This window comes from Nelumbo lutea, chromosome 5, assembly GCF_056320005.1.
Source record: "Nelumbo lutea isolate HS-2025 chromosome 5, American lotus-T2T, whole genome shotgun sequence".
Classification (NCBI taxonomy): Eukaryota; Viridiplantae; Streptophyta; class Magnoliopsida; order Proteales; family Nelumbonaceae; genus Nelumbo; species Nelumbo lutea.
Window position 1 is genome coordinate 22,122,133 of NC_142688.1, and position 20,181 is coordinate 22,142,313.

The following is a 20,181-nucleotide window of genomic DNA, read 5'->3' on the forward strand; positions in this document are numbered from 1 at the left end:
CTGATCTTTCATTAACTTTATTAATCCATGATTTAGAGCTCATTGTAAAACTTGAAAGTTGTTCATTTGCTCGAGTCTTTTACAACATTGTCAAATTGATCAAGCTTAAAGGCAATAAATATCAGTTAAACGAGATCAGGGGTTATCTTGCCAAATATCCAAATCATCATTATGCCAATAAAAGGCCCAAGCAATTGCACAAAACCATCCACCTTTGTCAAGACAATTTGGCAAAGCGAAACTAAAACATTAAATAATAGACAGGGATAGTCAAATGAGTTGACTTACAAACCGAAAGACACCAGAACCACCATGTACCATCAGCAGCCTCCCCCGCGCCCCGATCAATGCCGGGGCCCAAATATTAAATATTTTGACCACCACATGTTTGTTGAGCGAAACTCACGAGATTATGCCCAAAAGAAAAGAGTTCCAACTCATCTACACAAGTATAAGAAGCATAACCTCTGGGCATCTTCCACCCTTGCATCTCCCCGCGGTGTCATTTGACATGAATCAGACAGGAATGGAGAGGCCCTTCTTTGCCATGGTGTCAAGAACATCATTAAGGGCTTGACACAGACCCACAATCTGCAAGTTTGACAGTGTCAGATTCAGATTACAAGCCCAACTAATCACAACCAAGAAAGAACCCATCTAATTAAACATTTTTCTTTCCTAGTGTTCTAAAAATTAACATCGTGACTACATGTTCAACGGTAGCAGTTGCTTAGGGCATGGCAATTTCCTCCTGTATAAATGTTGCACAGAATGGTATTTATGGCACACTAAACAAATAAAGAGTGAGCATTTCTGACAAGAGGAGGCAACTTGCTTAAAGCTGTGATACTATGACCAATTATGGATATGCCTTGGTCAACCATGGGTTGGATTGTTTTCCCCCAACTGTGATATTAATATTAATAGGAATACATTCCACGCATGAATACACATCCATCTCACATGTAATGTTTGCATTGTAAATTGTAATATCCTGGTCCATTGGATCACTTTTGACACTGTTGCATGGACTCTCCTAAATGGATGTATCCATATCAGACCTCCATGGATTTTTGGGATTTTACCTAACATTTCCTTCGTATCTCCTACCTTATTTGACATAAATGAACAGATAATGTAAAAGAGAGTTCGGATTGGCTCCCCACAGCACATCTCAGCGTGCACTGGGAACATCTGTCATGGGGAGATGTTCCCAATGCACAGTTGAGATGTGCTGTGGGGCACGCTCTGTGGGAGCCAATGCTGTATGCCATTTTTGTGTCAAGAATAACTTACCAAAAAAAACATTACTTGGTGAAAAAGCCAGCATTTTTGCAGCTATATGACATTAGAATTCAAAAAATATAAACTATTTTAGTATATGCTTTTCCATAAGCGTGTCTGTGAGTCCATATTTTCTCACCTTGCCAAGTCAGACTCTTGGGCATACTTTGGGTTCCAACTCCCAGTGTCTATGCCCATGCAATACTGCTTATGCCCTCTTTAATTTCTACAGTTACTGGTTAAAAAAAATACTCTTGCGCATAGGATGGACTCATGGACAAGCAAATAAAATAGAAACTTACCTGCTGATCCCATTGTTGCAGCTCCTCGGTGTCATCCTCAAAATGTATGACACCTTCCACCTGAAAACAGAAATGCTCCAAATCATACACAGTAGTTCATCCATAGCAGACCTTAGAATTTAAAATTAGTCATTTATGGTTTATTAAGGGAGATCTAAAATTGTTCTGTAACAATTTCCAAGAACAAGTGGAACAAGAAATCATCATTGGGAGTTGGATAAAATGATTTTTAAGAAATCGTGATTTTTGCTAAAATGATTTTTAAGATAAAATCATGTGACTATCATTGTACCTGATCAATTGATCCCCTCATTCTATCCTCATAAATCATTCTCGAAGCTATCTTCTCTGCCTGCCAATTACAGTCAACTTAGTTTAATATATAATTTTAATGGATATGCCTCTTGTGGAAAGCTACCTTTTTTTCTAGAAAGGGATTATAAGAGCTTTGGGGAAGACTAAACAATATGAGGAATGCCAAAACTAAGGAAAGTAATGCTAAACACAAGTCTTCACTTGGAACTAAAATACAAAGTTTTATTAAAATAAAAAGAGGAGTACAAAGAAAGGTCAGTGGTCACCCAAGAGAAAGGACAGACCCAACACGACTCCTACAGAGCCTCCCTAAAACCAACCAAGAAAAAACAAAACTTCCCACATATATAATAAACCCACAGGACACTCAGTCACTCACCCAAAGCAACCCCTGCACTCATTAGGATAAATCCATCCACAAAAGTATGCTTCCAGAAACACATCCCTCAATAATCCCAATAAACTCCCAACCCCAACCAGATAAGTTCCTAAACAAATCTCACCCTTTTCCACCAAACTGAAGTAGGACTGTCGTTATTCATTGGGTACATCATCTCTACTTCCCAAAACAACTGTCTTGTAACATCTTCCCCACCTAAAACCAATAAACCCAACTGCTTACAAACTGGAGTCAAGTGCAGGACAGTGCCTAAAAACTTCAGAATTTGACCCAACTCAAGCCAGCCAAGTAATTAGTTTGAAATGCTGTGTTAGCATGGAAACATCACCATCTATAGCTACTATTAAGTTCTTTGCATGATAATTATAATATCTTATATTTCATACAAGTTCATTAATTTGGTATAAAAATGATTATATAGCGATATACTTGCAGTTTCAAAGAGAAACTTTCTTACCAAGAAAAATGCTTTCTCCCTAAAGCCACTTCCCAAGAGACACTTTAATCTCACTAAAAGAATCCCAACACCAAAAGCCAAGAACCTGGCAAACAGAATACAAATTGTCTAGAATTCCCAAACTTGCACCTGCAGAATATCACATCCCTAAAGGTCTCCCCTGTAGCACTTTAATCATTCACCAAAAAATAGCCCAATTACAGATATACAAGAACCTTTTTCCCCTGTATCACAAGAAAACCCAAAGAATAACAATATTAGTTTCCAAAAAGGAAACGTTCAATAGAAATCGCACTTTCTTTGAAATTCAAGACACTATTCCCAAGAAAAAAGCATGCAGTCCGTTATTTCCTTTTAGAGAGGATAAATATTTTGAGATCTGAGCTATAGAACTTTGTTGTAGTTTGGGAAGTGAGACTCTTCTCCCTAGGGTGAAACTCCTGACTCTACCTCCGCATCCTCTTGGTTGGTGAGACTTCAACCGAAGGAATAGAAACTAGAAATGAGACTCTTTGCAGTGGTGCTTCCTGTCCTCAGTTAAAGAACTCTTGCAAGAATGGAGGGTTCCAGGTATGTCTTAGAAGTTTGTTGGCCAACAATTCCATTAGGGATTATATGGGCCATTTGATGTGAGGGGAATAATAGGTATTAAAAATCATCATCTGAAGAAAGGGTAATCAACCTAGTGGTGGATGAACTTAAAAATTGGTTGTCTATACACAATGTATCTAAAGATGATATTTTTGCTTCTTTTTTGATGGTGGACCTTTGTTGGGGTCCCTAAATAGATTATACATGTCATTGTACATAGGACCTTTTTTGATACGGATACATTATACTCTAATGTATAGCAACTCATTGTACATAGGACGTTTTATATATATATATATATATATATATATATATATATATAAATTGTGTAATGTCCCGTGGTCTAAATTGTCCACCTATACCCCACCTTCAATAGTTCAATTCAATAGATGAAGCCATATCTTCTTCTGCTAGGCCAACCAGATGGCTCAGATACTTGACAAGTATGTTTTTAGGAAGATAGCAGTTAGAGGATTAACTTCACCAAAAGTGAGGTTCCTGTGGTCTGAGAATTTCATAACATACAAGAACTGGCTGATATATTGGAGCTAATTACACGTCAGCATCTCTATAGAATCCAGCATTCCGATCATACAAAGTATTGGCAAGAAACTAACAGCGTAAAATGTAAAGAACCTTCCCAATCGGATTAATTGTGTGGCTTTATTTGTATCATTCAAGAAATTAAGTATGATTGTTTGTTGCATTTTAGTGTATTCAAAAGCATTTTCCTGATCTTATATAGGAATTTCGTTTAGAGGTTTATTTTTTCTTCTTTGGAGGGATGAGGTGTTTTCTGTTGATTGCTCCATGATCTTGAGTTAACTGAATCAGGCTCGTCCTTTTCTGCAAATTCACTAGTTACTACCATACAAGTACTTCAGTTCAGAAAAGACTAAGGGGCTGTCTGGCAAGTCTTTCTAGGTAGATCTTTCAACAGCTCAATAGACAAGAAGATGCACTGAGCTTTTGGGGTCTTGTCTTTAAAAACCAAGACTGCTTGGTTCGCGTCATGGTCTACCAGGCTGTCAAAGACAGCTGGGAAAGCTACTTCCAGTGCGGAAAGACCAAAAGCTTCATTTGAAGCTTCCCGGTTTTTGGCTTTTTCAGTCTTTCCACATGCTCTTCAGGTCTTTTGGTCTACACGGTACCAAACAGAAAAATACCTTTTTTTTTTGTCTTTTTGAGCTTTCCACAGACCAAACGATGCACCAAACACCACCTAAGTAATTTGCCATGTTTGTGACTCTCACAGCACAGCAGCCAGAGAAGCCACTGCAACGACTGACAAAGAATGCAGTGTCATATAAACTGATAACTGTGTTCCAATGAATTTATCAGCTAGACCAAGCTGTTGGTTAATGAGAGATGCTCCTTATATAGCATTACATATCTGTTTGTCAAATCTTCATCATCCACCAATCATCACATTCAGATTTATTCCCAAGTAAATGTGCAACTCCAAAGACCAAAGATAGATAGGACCAGCATTGGGTAATGGCCCTTTAATAACAGTGTTAGGTCTTAGGAGGCAAAAAAATTTGTTTTTTAACAAACTTCATGTTTATATATCTGTGTAATATAGCATGCTCCTTGTACAGAGATATCATAACACGTGGTTAACAAAGTTTTCGTAATTTAATGGCCCTTTAATAACAGTGTTAGGTCTTAGGAGGCAAAAAAAAATTGTTTTTTAACAAACTTAATTTTTATAGATCTGTGTAATATAGTATGCTCCTTGTACAGAGATATCATAACACGTGGTTAACAAAGTTTTCATAATTTAATAAGGAACAGTCAACTGCATAATAAAGAAATCATCTTAATTTCTTAACTATTATAGTAATTTAGGCAATATGTAATATCAGTAATATTATAAATCCATGCATCTGAAAATGCACGGTTATATAAGTCAAGTGACAAAGGCTCCAATAATAGTCATGCAGGGAATGTCAGACCTTGAAAGTGAAATAATGAGACAAACCTAGATAGAATGGCATGGAGGAAAAGTTTCATTAGATGGCCAGAAATAGATGAGATGATGATGATGTTTTAAAAGTTTAGGAGTAGCGTCAGAAAATCAAAAACATTGAGATAAGGGTGTATAAGCAACACAACAAAAAGATTGTACCTTTTGAGGAGCAATACCCAGCAAAGTCCCCAGTTCCTCAAAGCTGCATGAGTAATCAATTAATGAGGAATTTTACAAAATTAGAGAAAGTAATAGATGCCTTTCATCAATGTAAAAGAAGATATAACAGAGAAAACAACAGTATTCAGTTCCCAACCTTATGTTCGTGTAGAGTTTGCTAGCACTGAGAAGATTATGCTCAATCATAGCACGGTCAAGCACAGTGAAATTGTCTGGCAAAAGCGCTTTCTGTTGGAAAATCACTGGATAATATTATCCTAATGCTTCAAAAAAAAAAGTAAAATTTCTGAGAAGGAAACTAAAAATGAAGCACAAGTGTTGACCTGGTGTGCTTTTAGTTCCTCGGCAAATGTATCAATCTCTGGTTTTCTCAAAATCCTCTCCAGATAAACCTGGTAAGTTTCATTACAGGGTAGCAATTAGAAAAATAATAATCACATACAAACAGGAAAAAAAATGATTGCATGAGGAATGCAGGAAATACTGCCTATAATATCAGAATCTCAGTTCAAAATTATGGTACAACCATACCTTTTGCAGTATTGGATAAATCTTCAACTTTGAGCAGCGTTCATCCTGGTAACAGAAAGCCAAGTATTCATATAGTATACATACATGACAGCAATTTTATTAAAGCATTAACTAGTCATCAACAAGTTGATCAATAGACATGATGCAGTCACCTAAGATGACTACGTACCATCAGTTAAGCCAATTAGCAACTAGTTTACCACCAATTTAATATATATATATATATATATATATATAATATTAACCCTTGGTGTTGTTAATAGGGATGCAGGAAATGTTTGCAATGACATGTGATTGGGTGAGGATATATAAAATAGAAAGAAGGCAGAATAATAAAATGGAAGGCTATATTATACAGATGTAGCCCATCCCCCCACCCCCAGGAAGAAGAAGACTGTCATTGCCCTATAGACTATATGTGGACATTTGAATGAACAGAAAACACATAAGGAGGATTAATTAAGAATGTAGGAAAGATAGGAATTAAGTAAATCTAGATAACAGATGAAAAGAAAACTAGGAACTAAGGGAAAAGAGGAAATTAAAAAGAAAATGTGAACTTAATTTTTCTAGACTAATGGAAAGTTTTCTTCAATTCCAATCAAGACATCAAATTATAGCAGAATCTCAGGAAGAAAAAGATTGTTTCAAGAGAGTTGAATTCATTAGAAACATGAAATGCTAAGTGCCCCGGCACATATCCTTATATGTGGTCAATTGACCAATGGTTGGACACCAATAAATCAATGCATTGCAGACGAAGGGCAAAATGACTACTAATTGCCTCCATGTTGACAACAATGTGACAATAAAGGTACCCATTTATTATTTTGATTAGAAATTTAAAAAAAAAAACAATATTAAAAGAGGAAAGCATAAAAGAGAGCCCCCCGTAACAAATTTTATTCTTGTTGTCAATTTTGTTCTGCCAGATAGCTAAACCTAATAAAAATTATGATCAACTAATATATTGGCACTGAAACATATATACAAGTCATGGTTCTAAATGTGACCAGAAGTTTGTGAAGCATCAATCGACAGAAAAAGGCAACTGGAGTTACTAAACATTTTGGCCAGATCTATTTGGTATCCCTTCAAAATTCCAACACTTAGGACTTTTTTGAGATTGCAGTTTTTTATTATTGACACTAAATGTATATCAGTGTGTGTGCACATGTGCATCAGTGTGTGTGCACGTGTGCATCAGTGCATGTGTATACAAAAAATATCAGTCTATTTCTGATTTCTTTTACAAAGTTGTGGATTTTGTAAATTATAAAGCAGAGTCCCTTTGTCTTCTTCATCTTCTCCTCCTCCTCCTCCTTCTTTCACCCTTTTTTTTTCTTTTCTTCTTTTCCTAAGAAACAGAAATAGAGGCTCAGCCCCTCTATTTTGTGAAATTTCTTTTCTTCCAAATTTGTCATGAATATGTTGATTTTCTAGGTTTCAAATGAAGCTTATACATTTTTTATGAAAATGATAGACAATTAATAGTGAAAGAAATGCAACTTTGGTATGATTCAAGCATCTGAATAAAAGGATTAGACAGGTAATCAATTTAAAATTGAAGGAAATTGAGATTATTGGGAGGAAAGGGAAAAAAGCAAGGTGGTGTAGTTTTGAAACGAAGATTGTAAGCTGGAATATAAGAGGTTTAGGGAGAGAATCAAAAACAACTCTTAAAGGAAGTACTGAGGAGAGAAAAGCCAGATGCGGTACTGATACAAGAATCAAAGGATCAAGAGATTGATGGAAGATGGGTGAGGAGTGTTTGGGGGGGGGGGGGTAGAGTCATAGGTTGGGCCATGGCTCCTTCCTGTGGGGCTTCAGGCGGGATAGTTACCCTTTGGAATGAGGAGACATTGGAATGTGAAGACTCATAAAGGACATACTGAGGAGAGAAAAACCAGATGTGGTACTGATACAACAATCAAAAGATCAAGAGATTGATGGAAGATGAGTGAGGAGTGTCTGGGGGGTAGAGGCATAGGTTGGGCCACGGCTCCTTCCTGCAGGGCTTCAGGTGGGATAGTTACCCTTTGGAATGAGGAAAAGTTGGAATGTGAAGAGGAGCTAATAGGAAGATTCTCGGTGTCAGCGAAATTGAGGTTTCTAAATGATAGCTTTGTGTGGGTGTTAACAAATGTCTATGGGCCTAATTCGTATAGGGAAAAAGATGAATGTGGGAGGAATTGGCAGACATGAGAGGTCTATGGCAAGGTCCACGGTGTCTAGGGGGTGACTTCAATGTGATAAGACATATTACTGAATCAAACAATCCAAGACAAAGGGTAACAACCAGTATAAGGAGGTTCGATAGCTTTATAGAAACCTTTGAGCTTAAAGAGATTAGACTTGGTCAACATCAGTTCACCTGGACTAATTGTCAAGAGAATCCTTTCTACTCAAAACTAGACAGATTCCTTGCTTCTCAGGACTAGGAGAATCACTGGACCAATCTGGTAGGCAAAATGCTACCCAAAATCACTTCAGATCACTAGCCGATTTGTATTGGGCAAGGAGTGGAGGGAGAGGGGCCAAGGCCTTTTAGATTTGAAAATATGTGGCTTACAATCCTGAAGTTTATGCAAAAGATCAGGAATGGTGGTTGGAAGATGATCCCCAGGTGGAAAGGGAAGGGTTAAGATTCCATAGGAAGCTTCAGAACCTAAAAGAAAAAATTAAGGATTAGAACCTTAAAAATTTGGGAGAATAGAAGAGAGGAAGGAATTTTTTACAAGTAAAATTGAAGAGTTAAATAGGAAGGAGGAGTCGGGTTCTTCAGAAGTAGGGAGCAAAGAGGAAAGATTTCATCTAAGAAGAGAGCTGGAAACTGCACCTATGAGAAGAAATAAGTTGGAAACAGAAGCCAAGAGTGAGTTGGATAAAAGAAGGGGATGGGAACACAAAATATTTTCACATGATTGCAAATGGAAAGAGAAGGAAGAATTTGATTTCTCTGTTGGAGATGGAAAAGGGACTATAATGAATCAGGACGAGATAGCGAGGGCCATGGTGGACCTCTGCCAGAAAGATGGAAGTTAGAGGGTTTGGATTGACCAGTTTTGGGAGACTCGGTAAGTAGAAACCTAGAAAGATTGTTTGAAGTAGAAGTAAAGGAAGCAATCTTCTCCATGGACCGCTCTAAGGCTCCCAGGCCTAATGGCTTCACTATAGCTTTCTACCAAGATGGATGGGACATGGGAGTGGCTAAAGGATGGTTTAATGGAAGTCTTTGAGGAATTCTACCATAAGGGGATTGTTAGTAGAGGGGTTAATGCTACCTTCATCGCATTAATCCCAAAGAAGTCTAAGGCATGCCATCCAAAGGACTTTAGGCCAATTAGCTTGGTGACCAGTCAATATAAAATCCTAGCAAAGGTCCTCCCATCAATCATATCTCATTTTCAGGGGGCTTTCATCCAAGAAAGACAAATCTCGAACCAAATACTCACTTAATGAATGTGTGAAGGAATTTAAGAAGTTCAGGGGGAAGGGAATTGTGTGTAAGCTGGATCTAGAAAAAGCCTACAATTTTGTGGATTAAGAGTTTTTGATTGAGGCGCTAAGGAAGTGCGATTTTGGAGCAAGATGGTGTAAATGGATCAAAGGATGCCTAAAATCTTGTCACTTTTCAATGTTGATAAATGAAGGAGTCAAGGATTTCTTTAGGGCTAAAAGAGGAGTGAGGCAAGGGGATCCCCTATCCCCTTCCTTTTCACTATCTTAGCAAAGGTGTTTAGCAAACTAATTTCGAAGGCATATGAGTTGAGTCTTATAAAGGGGTGGAGAGTAGGACGAAAGAGAGTGATGGTAACTCATTTACAATTTGCAGATGATATCATTATTTTTAAGGATGCTAGTGAGCCTCTTTGAGAAAGTGACAAACTTGAAGGTGAACCTGAATAAAAGTGTGGTGGCTGGAATCAATTTAGCTCAAGAAGAGGTAAATTCATGGGTAGGGGAGTTAGGTTGTCTATGAAGTGAATGGCCACTGAAGTATCTTGGACTTCCCCTTGGGGCAAATCTTAGAAACTTAGGTTTTCGGAATCCGGTAGTGGAGAGGTTGAAAAGAAATTGGCCGTGTGGAAGAGGAGTTATATCTTGTTGGGGGCAGGATTACTCTCATTAGGTCCACTTTAGCAAATTTTTCCATGTATTATCACTCGGCATTTTGTATGCCACAAGCCGTTGGAGAAAAATTAGAGAAAATAATGAAGGATTTCTTGTGGGAACCAAGGGAGAAGAAAAATATCATTTAGTGAAGTGGGAAGAAGTTACTAGAAGCAAGGAGCTTGGAGGTCTGGGATTAGGAAATTGAAGGAAAGGAATGAGGCACTACTAGGCAAATGGCTTTGGAGATTCATGCGTGAGACAGACAGGCTTTGGCACAACGTTGTGATCAGCATACACGGGCTCTCAGAAAATGGTTGGGATGCTAGAGTATCTAGCAAGGTATCTAGTGCCTCACCTTGGAAAATGATTCACAAGCTTCTACCTTTGGTGCTCAATCATGTAAGGTTTGACCTCAATTCAAGTAACAACATCAATTTTTGGGAAGATGTGTGAGTGGGTGAGTCCTCCTTAAGAACATTGTTACCCACGATTTTTGCCCTTTCCTCTCTCAAAAGCATATCGGTTGCGGAATTTTTAACCCCTTCCCCTTGTCTGGTATTGCTTGGAATTTGGGCCTTCATAGAAATGTGAGAGACTCTGAACTAGCTTCCTTGTCGCCTCTCCTTCAGCTACTTGATGGGGTGTTTTTAGACACTTCTAAGCAAGACACTAGGCTTTGGACCCTTCATCCATCTGGAGTCTTCAGCTGCACTTCCTTCTTCAAATCCTTGTCTGCTCCAAATGCACCTGGGGTACCTTTTCTAGTGAAAGAAGTTAGGTGTCGCCCTATTCCCTCCTAAAGTGGGTGCTTTCTCTTGGGAGGTCTACCATGGTGCAATCAACACCTGTGATCTAATGCAGAGGAAGAGACCTGGGTGGATTTGGTTAGTCAATCTTTTCGGTTGCAGTTGGAATCCCCTTATGAGTTTGGATAAGCTATTTGACTCCTATACCTTCAGCTGGCCGAAAAAAAAGAGGGAGAGCATTGTGGAGATGCATAAGGGAAGCAGTGCTTTGATGCTGTGGGAGGAAAGAAATTCGAGAATTTTTTAAGAAAAGAGAAGAAGGAAGAGCTGGTCGATAGAATTATGATAAAGGTGACCTCGTGGGTAAAATCTCTCAAACTGTTCTCAGATTTCAGTGGGGGTGACATAATCAGGAATTGGAGAACAGTTGCTTCATCCTCAGCTGTAAAACTGAAGGTTCTAAGGGATTGGGACCCCCACCCCCATTCAGGCTTTCTCAAATTAAACTTTGATGGAAATAGTTTTGGTAACCCAGGAAGGTCTAGAATTGGAGGTGTGTTAAGGAATGACAAGGGGATTGTAGTGGGGATGTACTCAGGCCCTATTGGGGTGGGAGATTCTACTACAGCTGAACTAAAGGCAGTGGCCTATGGGATACAAAAAGCAATGGAGATGGGGGTGAGGAAGCTAGTTGTAGAAGGTGATTCTAAGGTGGTTATAGGCTGGCAAAAAACAACTGGTTATTCAGAAACGAAATCAAGAAGGTCCAAAGCATATCCAAGCACATGCAGCTGTCATTTCAATGGACTCCATGAGCAGCAAATGGGTTTGCAGACCAGTTAGCTAAACAAGGGGCTAATAGAGAATTTTGTTTCTGGGCTCAGCTGTAAGGCTGAAAAGTCAAAGTTGTAATTTGATTTTAATTTCTAATGGGGTAGCCGAGTCTACCCATTTCCTGTAACTCTTATCTGATCATGAATTCATTCTTTATTGATCAAAAGAAAATTATATCTAACGTAAATATAATTATTACGGGTAATATACCTTATATAAAGTGGCAAGAACACGAGAACGCTGGGGACCAGCAGCAGCCAAAATTGTGCATGTAACAGCTGCAGTTAGAGCTTGTTCCAAAGCTTCTTCGTCAATCCACCTATGATGTAATAATAAAAATGCAATTATTTGTTTGATAAATAATAAAGAATAAATGGTTAAATATGTAAATATATAACTGTTGCTCCATTTAATTTATAAAGTAAAGAATTACAAGGGCCTAGGATATTCCAGGTTCTGTAACTATGACAAGAATCTAATTCAAGGCTGACGAGAAAACATGTTCAAGTATGAAAGTGGCCACTTCGTAAAAAACACACGGGCACGCGCACACACAAAATGTTAGCTTCATACGCAATCTACCCTTCCCAATACCAGATAGCTTGGACCAAAATTTGGTAATGGCCCTTTATATGCATTGCCTTGTTATTGTGTAGGGAAAAAAGCATCTCCCTCATCCTTTTGATAATGTCTCACCAAAACAAGTAAGAAGAGCCCACTCCAAATGCAAGAATCAGTGCATTGGCAAATAAATATGATTTTTCCTTTTTGTTGTATTTTGCATTTTACATTAGTTGATCTAGATTCTAAGGGAACAACTTGTAACATCTGATCTTCATTTGTTTACTTTCCCCAGGGTTTTGGTCATCATAGACATGCAACACATGGCCACCCACATTGCATGTAATGCCCACAAGACCATTAACTGCCTTGCATGTGCTCAGATAGGCACATGGATGGGGAAATAGGAAACGAATGAAATAGCAGTGGATACCATCATTTATGAAGAGCTCTACTTCACAATGGACAGTTGTGATTAGACCTGTTCACATGCAGGGACAGGTTTTTCCTCTTTATCAACAAAAAAAATGTCTATGCTAGAGCCCATGCCTGGCCAGATCATCGGGCCTAGATCTTGAGCCCAAGCCCAACCCTTATAGGCTTATATAAAGCCCAAAGCCCAGGCCTGGAGCCCAATCTCTACATTAAAAGTCCTATTTACGATGTCATTTATATTAGTTTGGCAATGATTTAATAAATTAATGTATATTATATATTTTATATGTTATTAAAATATGTTTTTATTATATGTCACATTATCGAGGCAGGCTTAATTGAGAAAGCCCAAGCTCGAGCTCATTGGCCTAAAATTTTATCCAAGCCCAATAAATAATGAACTAGCATGAACAGGTCTAGTTGTGATTTAAGAGAGCTCTACATAGAATTTAAAGTACATTTATTTCAATTTTAGCATCACATACTGATGCATGATGATTGCCCCCTAACACTTGAATTGTAAGCCCATATGCGTAGGGCTTCCTTATTATTTATGGCCCCAAACTTTACTGGGTTCTCTTCTTGCAGGCCTACTACCCACAGCTCAAGATTGGAGACCACTACAGCAGCAAGGCCATAATAGAAAATGCTAGAGCCTAGAACATCCCTTGAGCCTTTCCCTGTGTAAGAAGTATGGACTAAGCCTGTTCCTCCTACAATTGCTGTTTTTTGCTAGGAAGTGTACCTTGGTAAGGTCAATACTTTGGAGAACTTACAAAAGAAAAAAGCCTTTCTTTTTTTTTATAGGAAAAGAAAAAAGCATTTCTTGTGTATATTACCGAACTGGTGTGTTTTGTGCAAATGTCATAGTGAGGACTATTACCACTTACTGATTTCCCGTTCCTTTGCCGCAGATCTCCGGGATTGGATGTTTGTTTTGTTTGGATGTAGGTGGAATCATCCATCAGAGTTAAAATTATTGTTTTCTCTGTCTACCTTTGCTTGTCCAACAAAAAGAGGAAAACAGTATGTGGAGATGTTTCAAAGCAGCCACCTTATGCTTATGGACAATTTGGGAAGAAAGAAATGCTACAATTTTCCAAGATAAGGAGAGGTCTTTTAGAGAAGTGAAGAATTGTATTTTAACTGGGGCTATTTATTGGCTGAAATCCTTGGTTTCTTTCAACTCCTTCTCCTTTGATGACATTTGGAGGAATTGGGCTGCAGCTGCACACACTTCAATTAGGAAAAACAGAGCTGCAACAGGTTGGTTAACTCCTCCGAAGGGGTTATTAAACTGAATTTTGACGGAAGTAGTCAAGGTAACCCATGACTGTCTAGCATAGGAGGAGTCCTGAGGAATGAGAATGACAACATCATTTCCTTGTTTTCAGGCCCGGTGGGGATAGGGGATTCCACAAGAGCTGAATTGCTGGCCGCAGTACGAGGGATTCAGATTGCTAAGCAATTAGGAGTGGATAACTTGTTAACTGAAGGAGATCCTAAAGTGATTGTGAGCTGGTTGTCAAATCCAGACTCAGTTGTTTGGAGTTATAGGGATCTCATCAAAAAAGTTATTAAATGCTTAACAACACACATAGTGTGTAGATTCCAGTGGGTGTGTGATTTTCTTGCTAAACAAGGGTCCTCTAGGGATCAGTTATTTTGGGCAGCTTTGTAGTCTTTATTTCTGATCATTTGTAATGCTTAGGGGAGGCTGCATCTCATGCCTCTCCAAGGGATGCTTGTAAAGCTTTGTTCTTCTTGTTTAATAAAATTTATTCTCAATTATCAAAAATAATGCTAGAATATATTGATTTTTTTTATTGGTTATTCCATTAGGCAGCAAGTTAATGTTTCTTGTCTCCCTACCAAATAGTTGATTCTCTTTCTTTCTGTAAGTTAGTGAAGAATGATATTTTGAATGTTTTTTTTTTCTAAAACTCTTGGAGGAATCTCTATCCTCCTTCAATTTCTTCCTATTTCCATGAAAGTTATTCAAGGTGCTCCATAAACCCTTCCCAGGGATTTGTGCCACAGCAGATACACTCAAAACAATTTCATAAAATAATGATGCATCAATACATACTCATCTCCAATTTGTCGCTTCTCAATTTGGGAAATGTCATAATAGCGAAGTGCAGCTTCCAAGAACTTCCTTTTTAGATCTAAGATCCTTGCATAACAAACCTGTTCATAAACAATAGAAAAAGAAACAACTGAACCAAGGAATGCATTATGTTTAAGGAAATAGGGAAAAAAAATAAGTAATCATTCCACCCCAGGGCTTTAACTTCTTAATCAATTCCCCTCAGAGCTCAAATGCCATGAATGAATGTTCACCTTGTACTGTAAATTCAATACTTCATGTTGACTATTGCTAACCAAGAAGGAAGCTTTATTGATAAAGGCTTCTGCATTTACAGCATCATCATCCTGCCAAATGAAGCAAAAGGAACAGTTAAATATCTTTTACTTTGTAATTCTCCATTTGCTTTCTGTCTGAATTCTCATTTAATCTTTTAATGAAATATATAGTTATTGATAAAAAGGAAAAGTTAAATATCCAAGACCAGGAAATGTATTTTATCGATATCCAGGAGAAGTTCTGGTATCAGTTAATACTCAACATAAAGCCTACACATGGAATAATTCATATACACCTATACAATTATACAATTACGGTTACAGTTATACCATTTTTTTGCAGCTTATTGGGACTGAACAATCTTTTTTATATGAAGTAAAAAAAAGATATTTGTTAATGAAAAAAGATAATATAAAAGGAAACAGAGATAAGTGAACCTTCAACACAACCAAAAAAGTATCTGTTATCCAGATATAACACAACTATCAACAAGACTAAATGATCCACATTGTTCCAGAGATTGAAATTCTAATCAGATAGTATTGAAGTACCTCAAGATAAAGGCGAGCAATTTGGACACATTTGGAGAGCTTGTAGGTCTCATCAAGCATTCTGATTAGAAAAAGAAAGAAAGAACAAAAACTAGATAGTTAAAGTAGGAAGATTTAATCAGGGCATGTATGTTCATATATAAGGCCCTGCCTTGTAAGTAGCTGCTTTGAAGAAGCTACTGGAGGAGGCTTCAACAGAGAGCTACCTGAATGGCTGCACAATGGCAAATTTTGGCTCTCCATATTTCTTACCAAACATTTTTTATCAGTAACAGAATATTTATTAATAAGCAGGAGTTACAGCTTTTGGGTAGCCTTCGCTACCCAACACTAACGTAATCATAGGACATCAGCTAATAGAAAACCTTGACTCTTAATTTTGCAAATTAGCCCAGAAGCACTGTTCCCTGTTTACACCTTGCTTTGCTAAGTGATCTGCTAAATCATTGGCTGATCTTGGGATCCATTGAAGAACCAGCTGCAGATCCTTTGATAGACTCCTAAACTTTCTGATTTCATTTTTGAAGCACCAAGGAGTCTTCTCAGTTTGTTTCAGCCACCTTAAGAGCTTTCTGGGTAGGCCCCATCTTGCAAAGCCAAAAAGTAGGGGTGATTATGGGCTGGGTTGGGCTACTGGGCTAAGCACCTATGATATGGGCTATAGCTTGGCTTGGGCCTGACCAGGTTATGGGCTTACGACTTTAAATATAAAATATTAAATATTAAATACTATGTGTATAAAGATTTATTTCATACATTATATAATATAAAATATAGCATAAAATAACATATACATACATACACACATAATATTTATATGTGTGTGTGGGAGGTGTGGGCAGGCTAGGCCTGGTCCATGCCTAAAGGTTTGGGCCTAGGCCTGGCCCAAAAAATTCTGGGCCTGGGCTGGGCTATAAATGATCACCCCTTGCCAAAAGCCACTGCATGAAACCCTCCCAAATGGATACTAGAAAATGTCCATTTTGTACAGCATAGCTTGCAAATTTCTCCTTGTAAATATATCAAGAAGAATGTATTGCAATAACCCTGGCCTCGCAACAAACAACCTCACCTGATTCCAGAGTCCAGATCAATGCCACTAAGCATCTGAGCTGCTTTTGACCATTGCTGCTCAGACTCATAGAGCTCAGCAAGCTTCTCTCTGATTATCAGCACCTGCAACTCATACAAGCAGTGAAGCAAGTCACATATTCCTTTTAAAAGATCTAAAAGCAATCGACTAAAGACACTACAAAAGGAATCCACCCACATGCAACAAATTTCCTTCTCATTTATCAATGACAACTTGGCCAGAAGGTGTTACTGAGAAATTCGATTCATCAGAGTTAAATTTAGGATGAAAAGGAGATGTTACCAGATGGATGTATTCTGGTCCAATGATATTTCAGAATATTTAAAAAATGGCCTTTTTCAAAATTAAATATTCGAATTTTGTAACTGGTGGATCAATCAAATAGAAAATAATAAATGGCCAAGCAGATGAATTAGAGAAACCAAAGAAAAGCAAAACCAAAAGGAGATCAAGGAGGATATAGAAGAACTGGGGCAGAGTGGAAGATGGCGGTGAGAATAATGAGCATATGAGTCACAACTTTTATGGAGTTGGAGAAAAAAAGGAATTTGATGATGATTGTGGTGCTGATGAAGATGGTATTGGGGATGAAATGTTGGAGAAGTTGGGATGTTAATCAGTTGAGGTAGGTGAAGGGCTGGTAAATGGTGGTGTTTTTGCTTGGAAAATTGGGGTTGGAGTGGCTCTAGACTGGCTGGTTAGAATTTTGGGCTTTAGTGCTTTTGTTATTCTGATGTACAATGGTCATTAAAGTTTTTCTTGGCATGAAGAGGTTTGCAATGTTTTTAGTTTAAGAGTTGGTGGTGGGGGATGGTTGTTTTGGTTTTATGTGTGTGAGGGTGTTGCAGCAGAGAATATTTTGGAGGGTCTTTCTTGGATGATGCCTTATCACCCTATCTCATGTATTTCTTTTTCTTCTAATGAGTTTTTCTTTTTGCTATCAAAAAAAAAGTATCAGTTTCGCCGTTTACCCCATAAGAAACCATGTGAACTGCAGTAGATTGACTAAATCAATAACAGGAAATCAAACACCCACTGGGTTGGTTTGAGTCTTGAAATGAGAAAGAAAACAAAATCTTTATGGTGATGAAATCTTTGAAAAGGGAAAGAAAAATTGTAGAGAGAGATTGCAAAGTCTTCATGAATGGGTTTTTCTAGTGGCCTCTTAATTTTTTCTTAGGGTGTTGGTAGGCAGGGATGTTCAATGAAGAAGGATTGGGCTGAGGTTGTTGGTGTGTAATTTGGTTTGTGTGACCTTTGCATCTAGGACCAAGCAGAAACTTTCCTCAAGCATTAAAATGAGCACACTTCCAAAGTTAATTGCATGAAATAAAAAATAAATAAATAAGGGTCCTATCATGCAATTCTTGATTCGTCAAAAAGGAAAATTAATAAGGTTCTATTGAAGACAAACATAGTATTCATAGATGCTTACTTTCGGTCATTAATTGTTTAAATTTTCATTTAGAACTTATCTTCGTTCTTTGTTTTTTGTCAGGGGATCTCCAATTTCTTTCTTGAAGAAGTAAAATGGGGATAAAGCAATAAATCACATTTTTCTGTATTCCTAAAAGTTTTGATCTGTCCGAGACACTAGGCCACTTTCTACACAATCAGCCAGATCTGTTGTCTATGCCTAACTGGGTTCTTCACTTCTTTGACAATGGTGCTCCACAATCACTCTACCAGGGTACATTAACCATCCCCAGAACCCCTCCCTTCCCCCTTGAGAATTGGTGCGTGTGACAATGCAATATCATTTATGAAGTATCCTTTTTTGTTGGAAAGAGACGGATTTCTTACGTTTCTTTTACATCAATTCACTTAGAATATGTTGACTGTGTTTAGTTTTTAACAACTCTGAAGTCAACGAAATACATGAATATATTCGTTATCATCCAACAAACATGCTCATAGTTCCGCCCGCTGGCTCTTTACTCTCCAGTATCATGGAAGTGCAGAATTTTTTTCATAATGCAACTAATAAGAAATATGCTGTTCAGCTAATGCTTTCCTGAAAGAAACCATAAAATCCATCTCCCTAGCCACGCCTCCCTTACATAGTCGTGTGAAGTAAAAATCAATACAGCAGCTGCTATTGCATGTTTTAGTGATTAATACTCTGGCAACGCCTCTAGACTTGACAATTATGCTGGGAACCGTTGTAGACTAATGGAAACAGAGAAAAGGAGGGAGAGAAAATGGACGGGACGAACCTGTTCTTCAAAAGATACCACTCGAGGCTGAATCTGAGTGAGGGCATAATGTGCAATCTCCTTTTGCGTCTCAGGTTCCAACCTGCCTAGATCCTGCGCAAACATTTGCAATAGTTGTCGCGATACCACCAACGGAACGTCGTCCGACACCACTGTAACCCAAAAAGAATGAATTTATGGAAACTGTTGCGAGTGTCTAAAAATCGGTATAAATTAATAAGACCTAAACAAAGCTAATATGAAAATGATTCAATGAATTACTGTGATCAATGAACTTCTTCGCTTGTGTGATGTCATTGGAGGCGAGAACGGATGAAAGTATGAGCTTGTACTGTTCGATCTTTTGTCTCTGATCAGTGATTGCAGAGGCGCTCGATAGCGCGCTCTCCATGGCTCGTCAAGTAAACTTGCACTCGGTAGAAACTCGAAAACCTAGCGCTTACACTGAAAGATTGTTCTGCCCTGTATTCGGGAAACCGCCCTTTCTGGCGCTGCAAAACTCGTCTGATTCGTCTGTAGCTTTTGCACTGGTTTTGTGTACAAGAAGGATCATGGGCCGGGCCGGGCTTTGCACGTGTGGTAAGGACCAATGTTCGGATAAACCGAACCGAGAATGGACGGGAAGAACAGACGTTCATTTCAGAACAAGACGTGATTAAGTAGTATATTTGGATATATTTATATAATATAATGTGTATAATAATTATAATAGTGGGACCCGCACAATACATGGGTTTTATTAAGAAAATTTGATGAAAGAACTTTATGATATTTCCAATTAAACATTGTTCAGATCAGTCCAATTCAAGTATTTTTTGGGTTATGCTTACTTTATTCGATCACAATTCAAGTTTCACTTAGTGAGAATGGCTAATTTTTTATGGTCTAGATAAAATTGTATTATTTTATTGTATCTTGATATTATTTTTTATTTATCTTTAAATTGTATGGTTTGTGATTATTTTTGTATTTTTTGTAGGTAAAAATATTTTTTGCTAAAATATGTTTTGAGTTGTAATTACTTATGGATAAAGTTGATTAAGGGTAAGTTTGGTATTTTAAGAAAACTGATGCATTACATCAACATTTTCTATTTTAGATGTCAATGGAAGGATAATATCTACACTTTTTCTCAAAACAATATGGGAGGTTTTTGTTAAGGTCAAAACATATACACGAGAGTGTCATGTGGTTTTAAAAAATCCCAATGATGTTTTTATAATTTTTCC

At 37.8% G+C, this 20,181-nt stretch overlaps 1 protein-coding gene across 2 annotated transcripts; it reads right to left on the reverse strand.

Moving 5' to 3' along the window:
• Positions 1 to 142: 142 nt before the first annotated feature.
• COP8 (Proteasome component (PCI) domain protein) lies at positions 143 to 19,598 on the reverse strand. 2 transcript variants are annotated; one of them, XR_016099098.1, is made up of 15 exons: positions 19,214 to 19,470; positions 18,953 to 19,104; positions 16,716 to 16,819; positions 15,644 to 15,704; positions 15,068 to 15,160; positions 14,814 to 14,914; positions 11,939 to 12,047; positions 6,033 to 6,077; positions 5,825 to 5,893; positions 5,638 to 5,729; positions 5,481 to 5,523; positions 2,759 to 2,982; positions 1,879 to 1,938; positions 1,587 to 1,646; positions 143 to 591 (listed from the first exon to the last, which is right to left on the reverse strand). XR_016099098.1 is itself a non-coding variant. In XM_088944110.1 (14 exons), the coding sequence occupies exons 1-14, from the start codon at positions 19,341 to 19,343 to the stop codon at positions 517 to 519; spliced, it is 1,194 nt and encodes a 397-aa protein (XP_088800236.1). In that variant the 5' UTR covers positions 19,344 to 19,598; the 3' UTR covers positions 143 to 516. The 2 variants fall into 2 exon arrangements, 1 of the variants encoding a protein (XP_088800236.1); XM_088944110.1 differs by lacking the exon at positions 2,759 to 2,982 and having other exon boundaries at positions 19,214 to 19,598.
• Positions 19,599 to 20,181: the final 583 nt, after the last annotated feature.

Excerpts from the sequence above, each read along its gene's own strand:
- COP8 (XM_088944110.1), bottom strand. The coding sequence starts at position 19,343 with ATGGAGAGCGCGCTATCGAGCGCCTCTGCAATCACTGATCAGAGACAA. Across the intron at positions 19,105-19,213 it reads GAAGAAGTTCATTGATCACA|TGGTGTCGGACGACGTTCCG; the intron begins GTAATTCATTGA and ends TTTGGGTTACAG. Across the intron at positions 1,647-1,878 it reads TGAGGGGATCAATTGATCAG|GTGGAAGGTGTCATACATTT; the intron begins GTACAATGATAG and ends TTCTGTTTTCAG.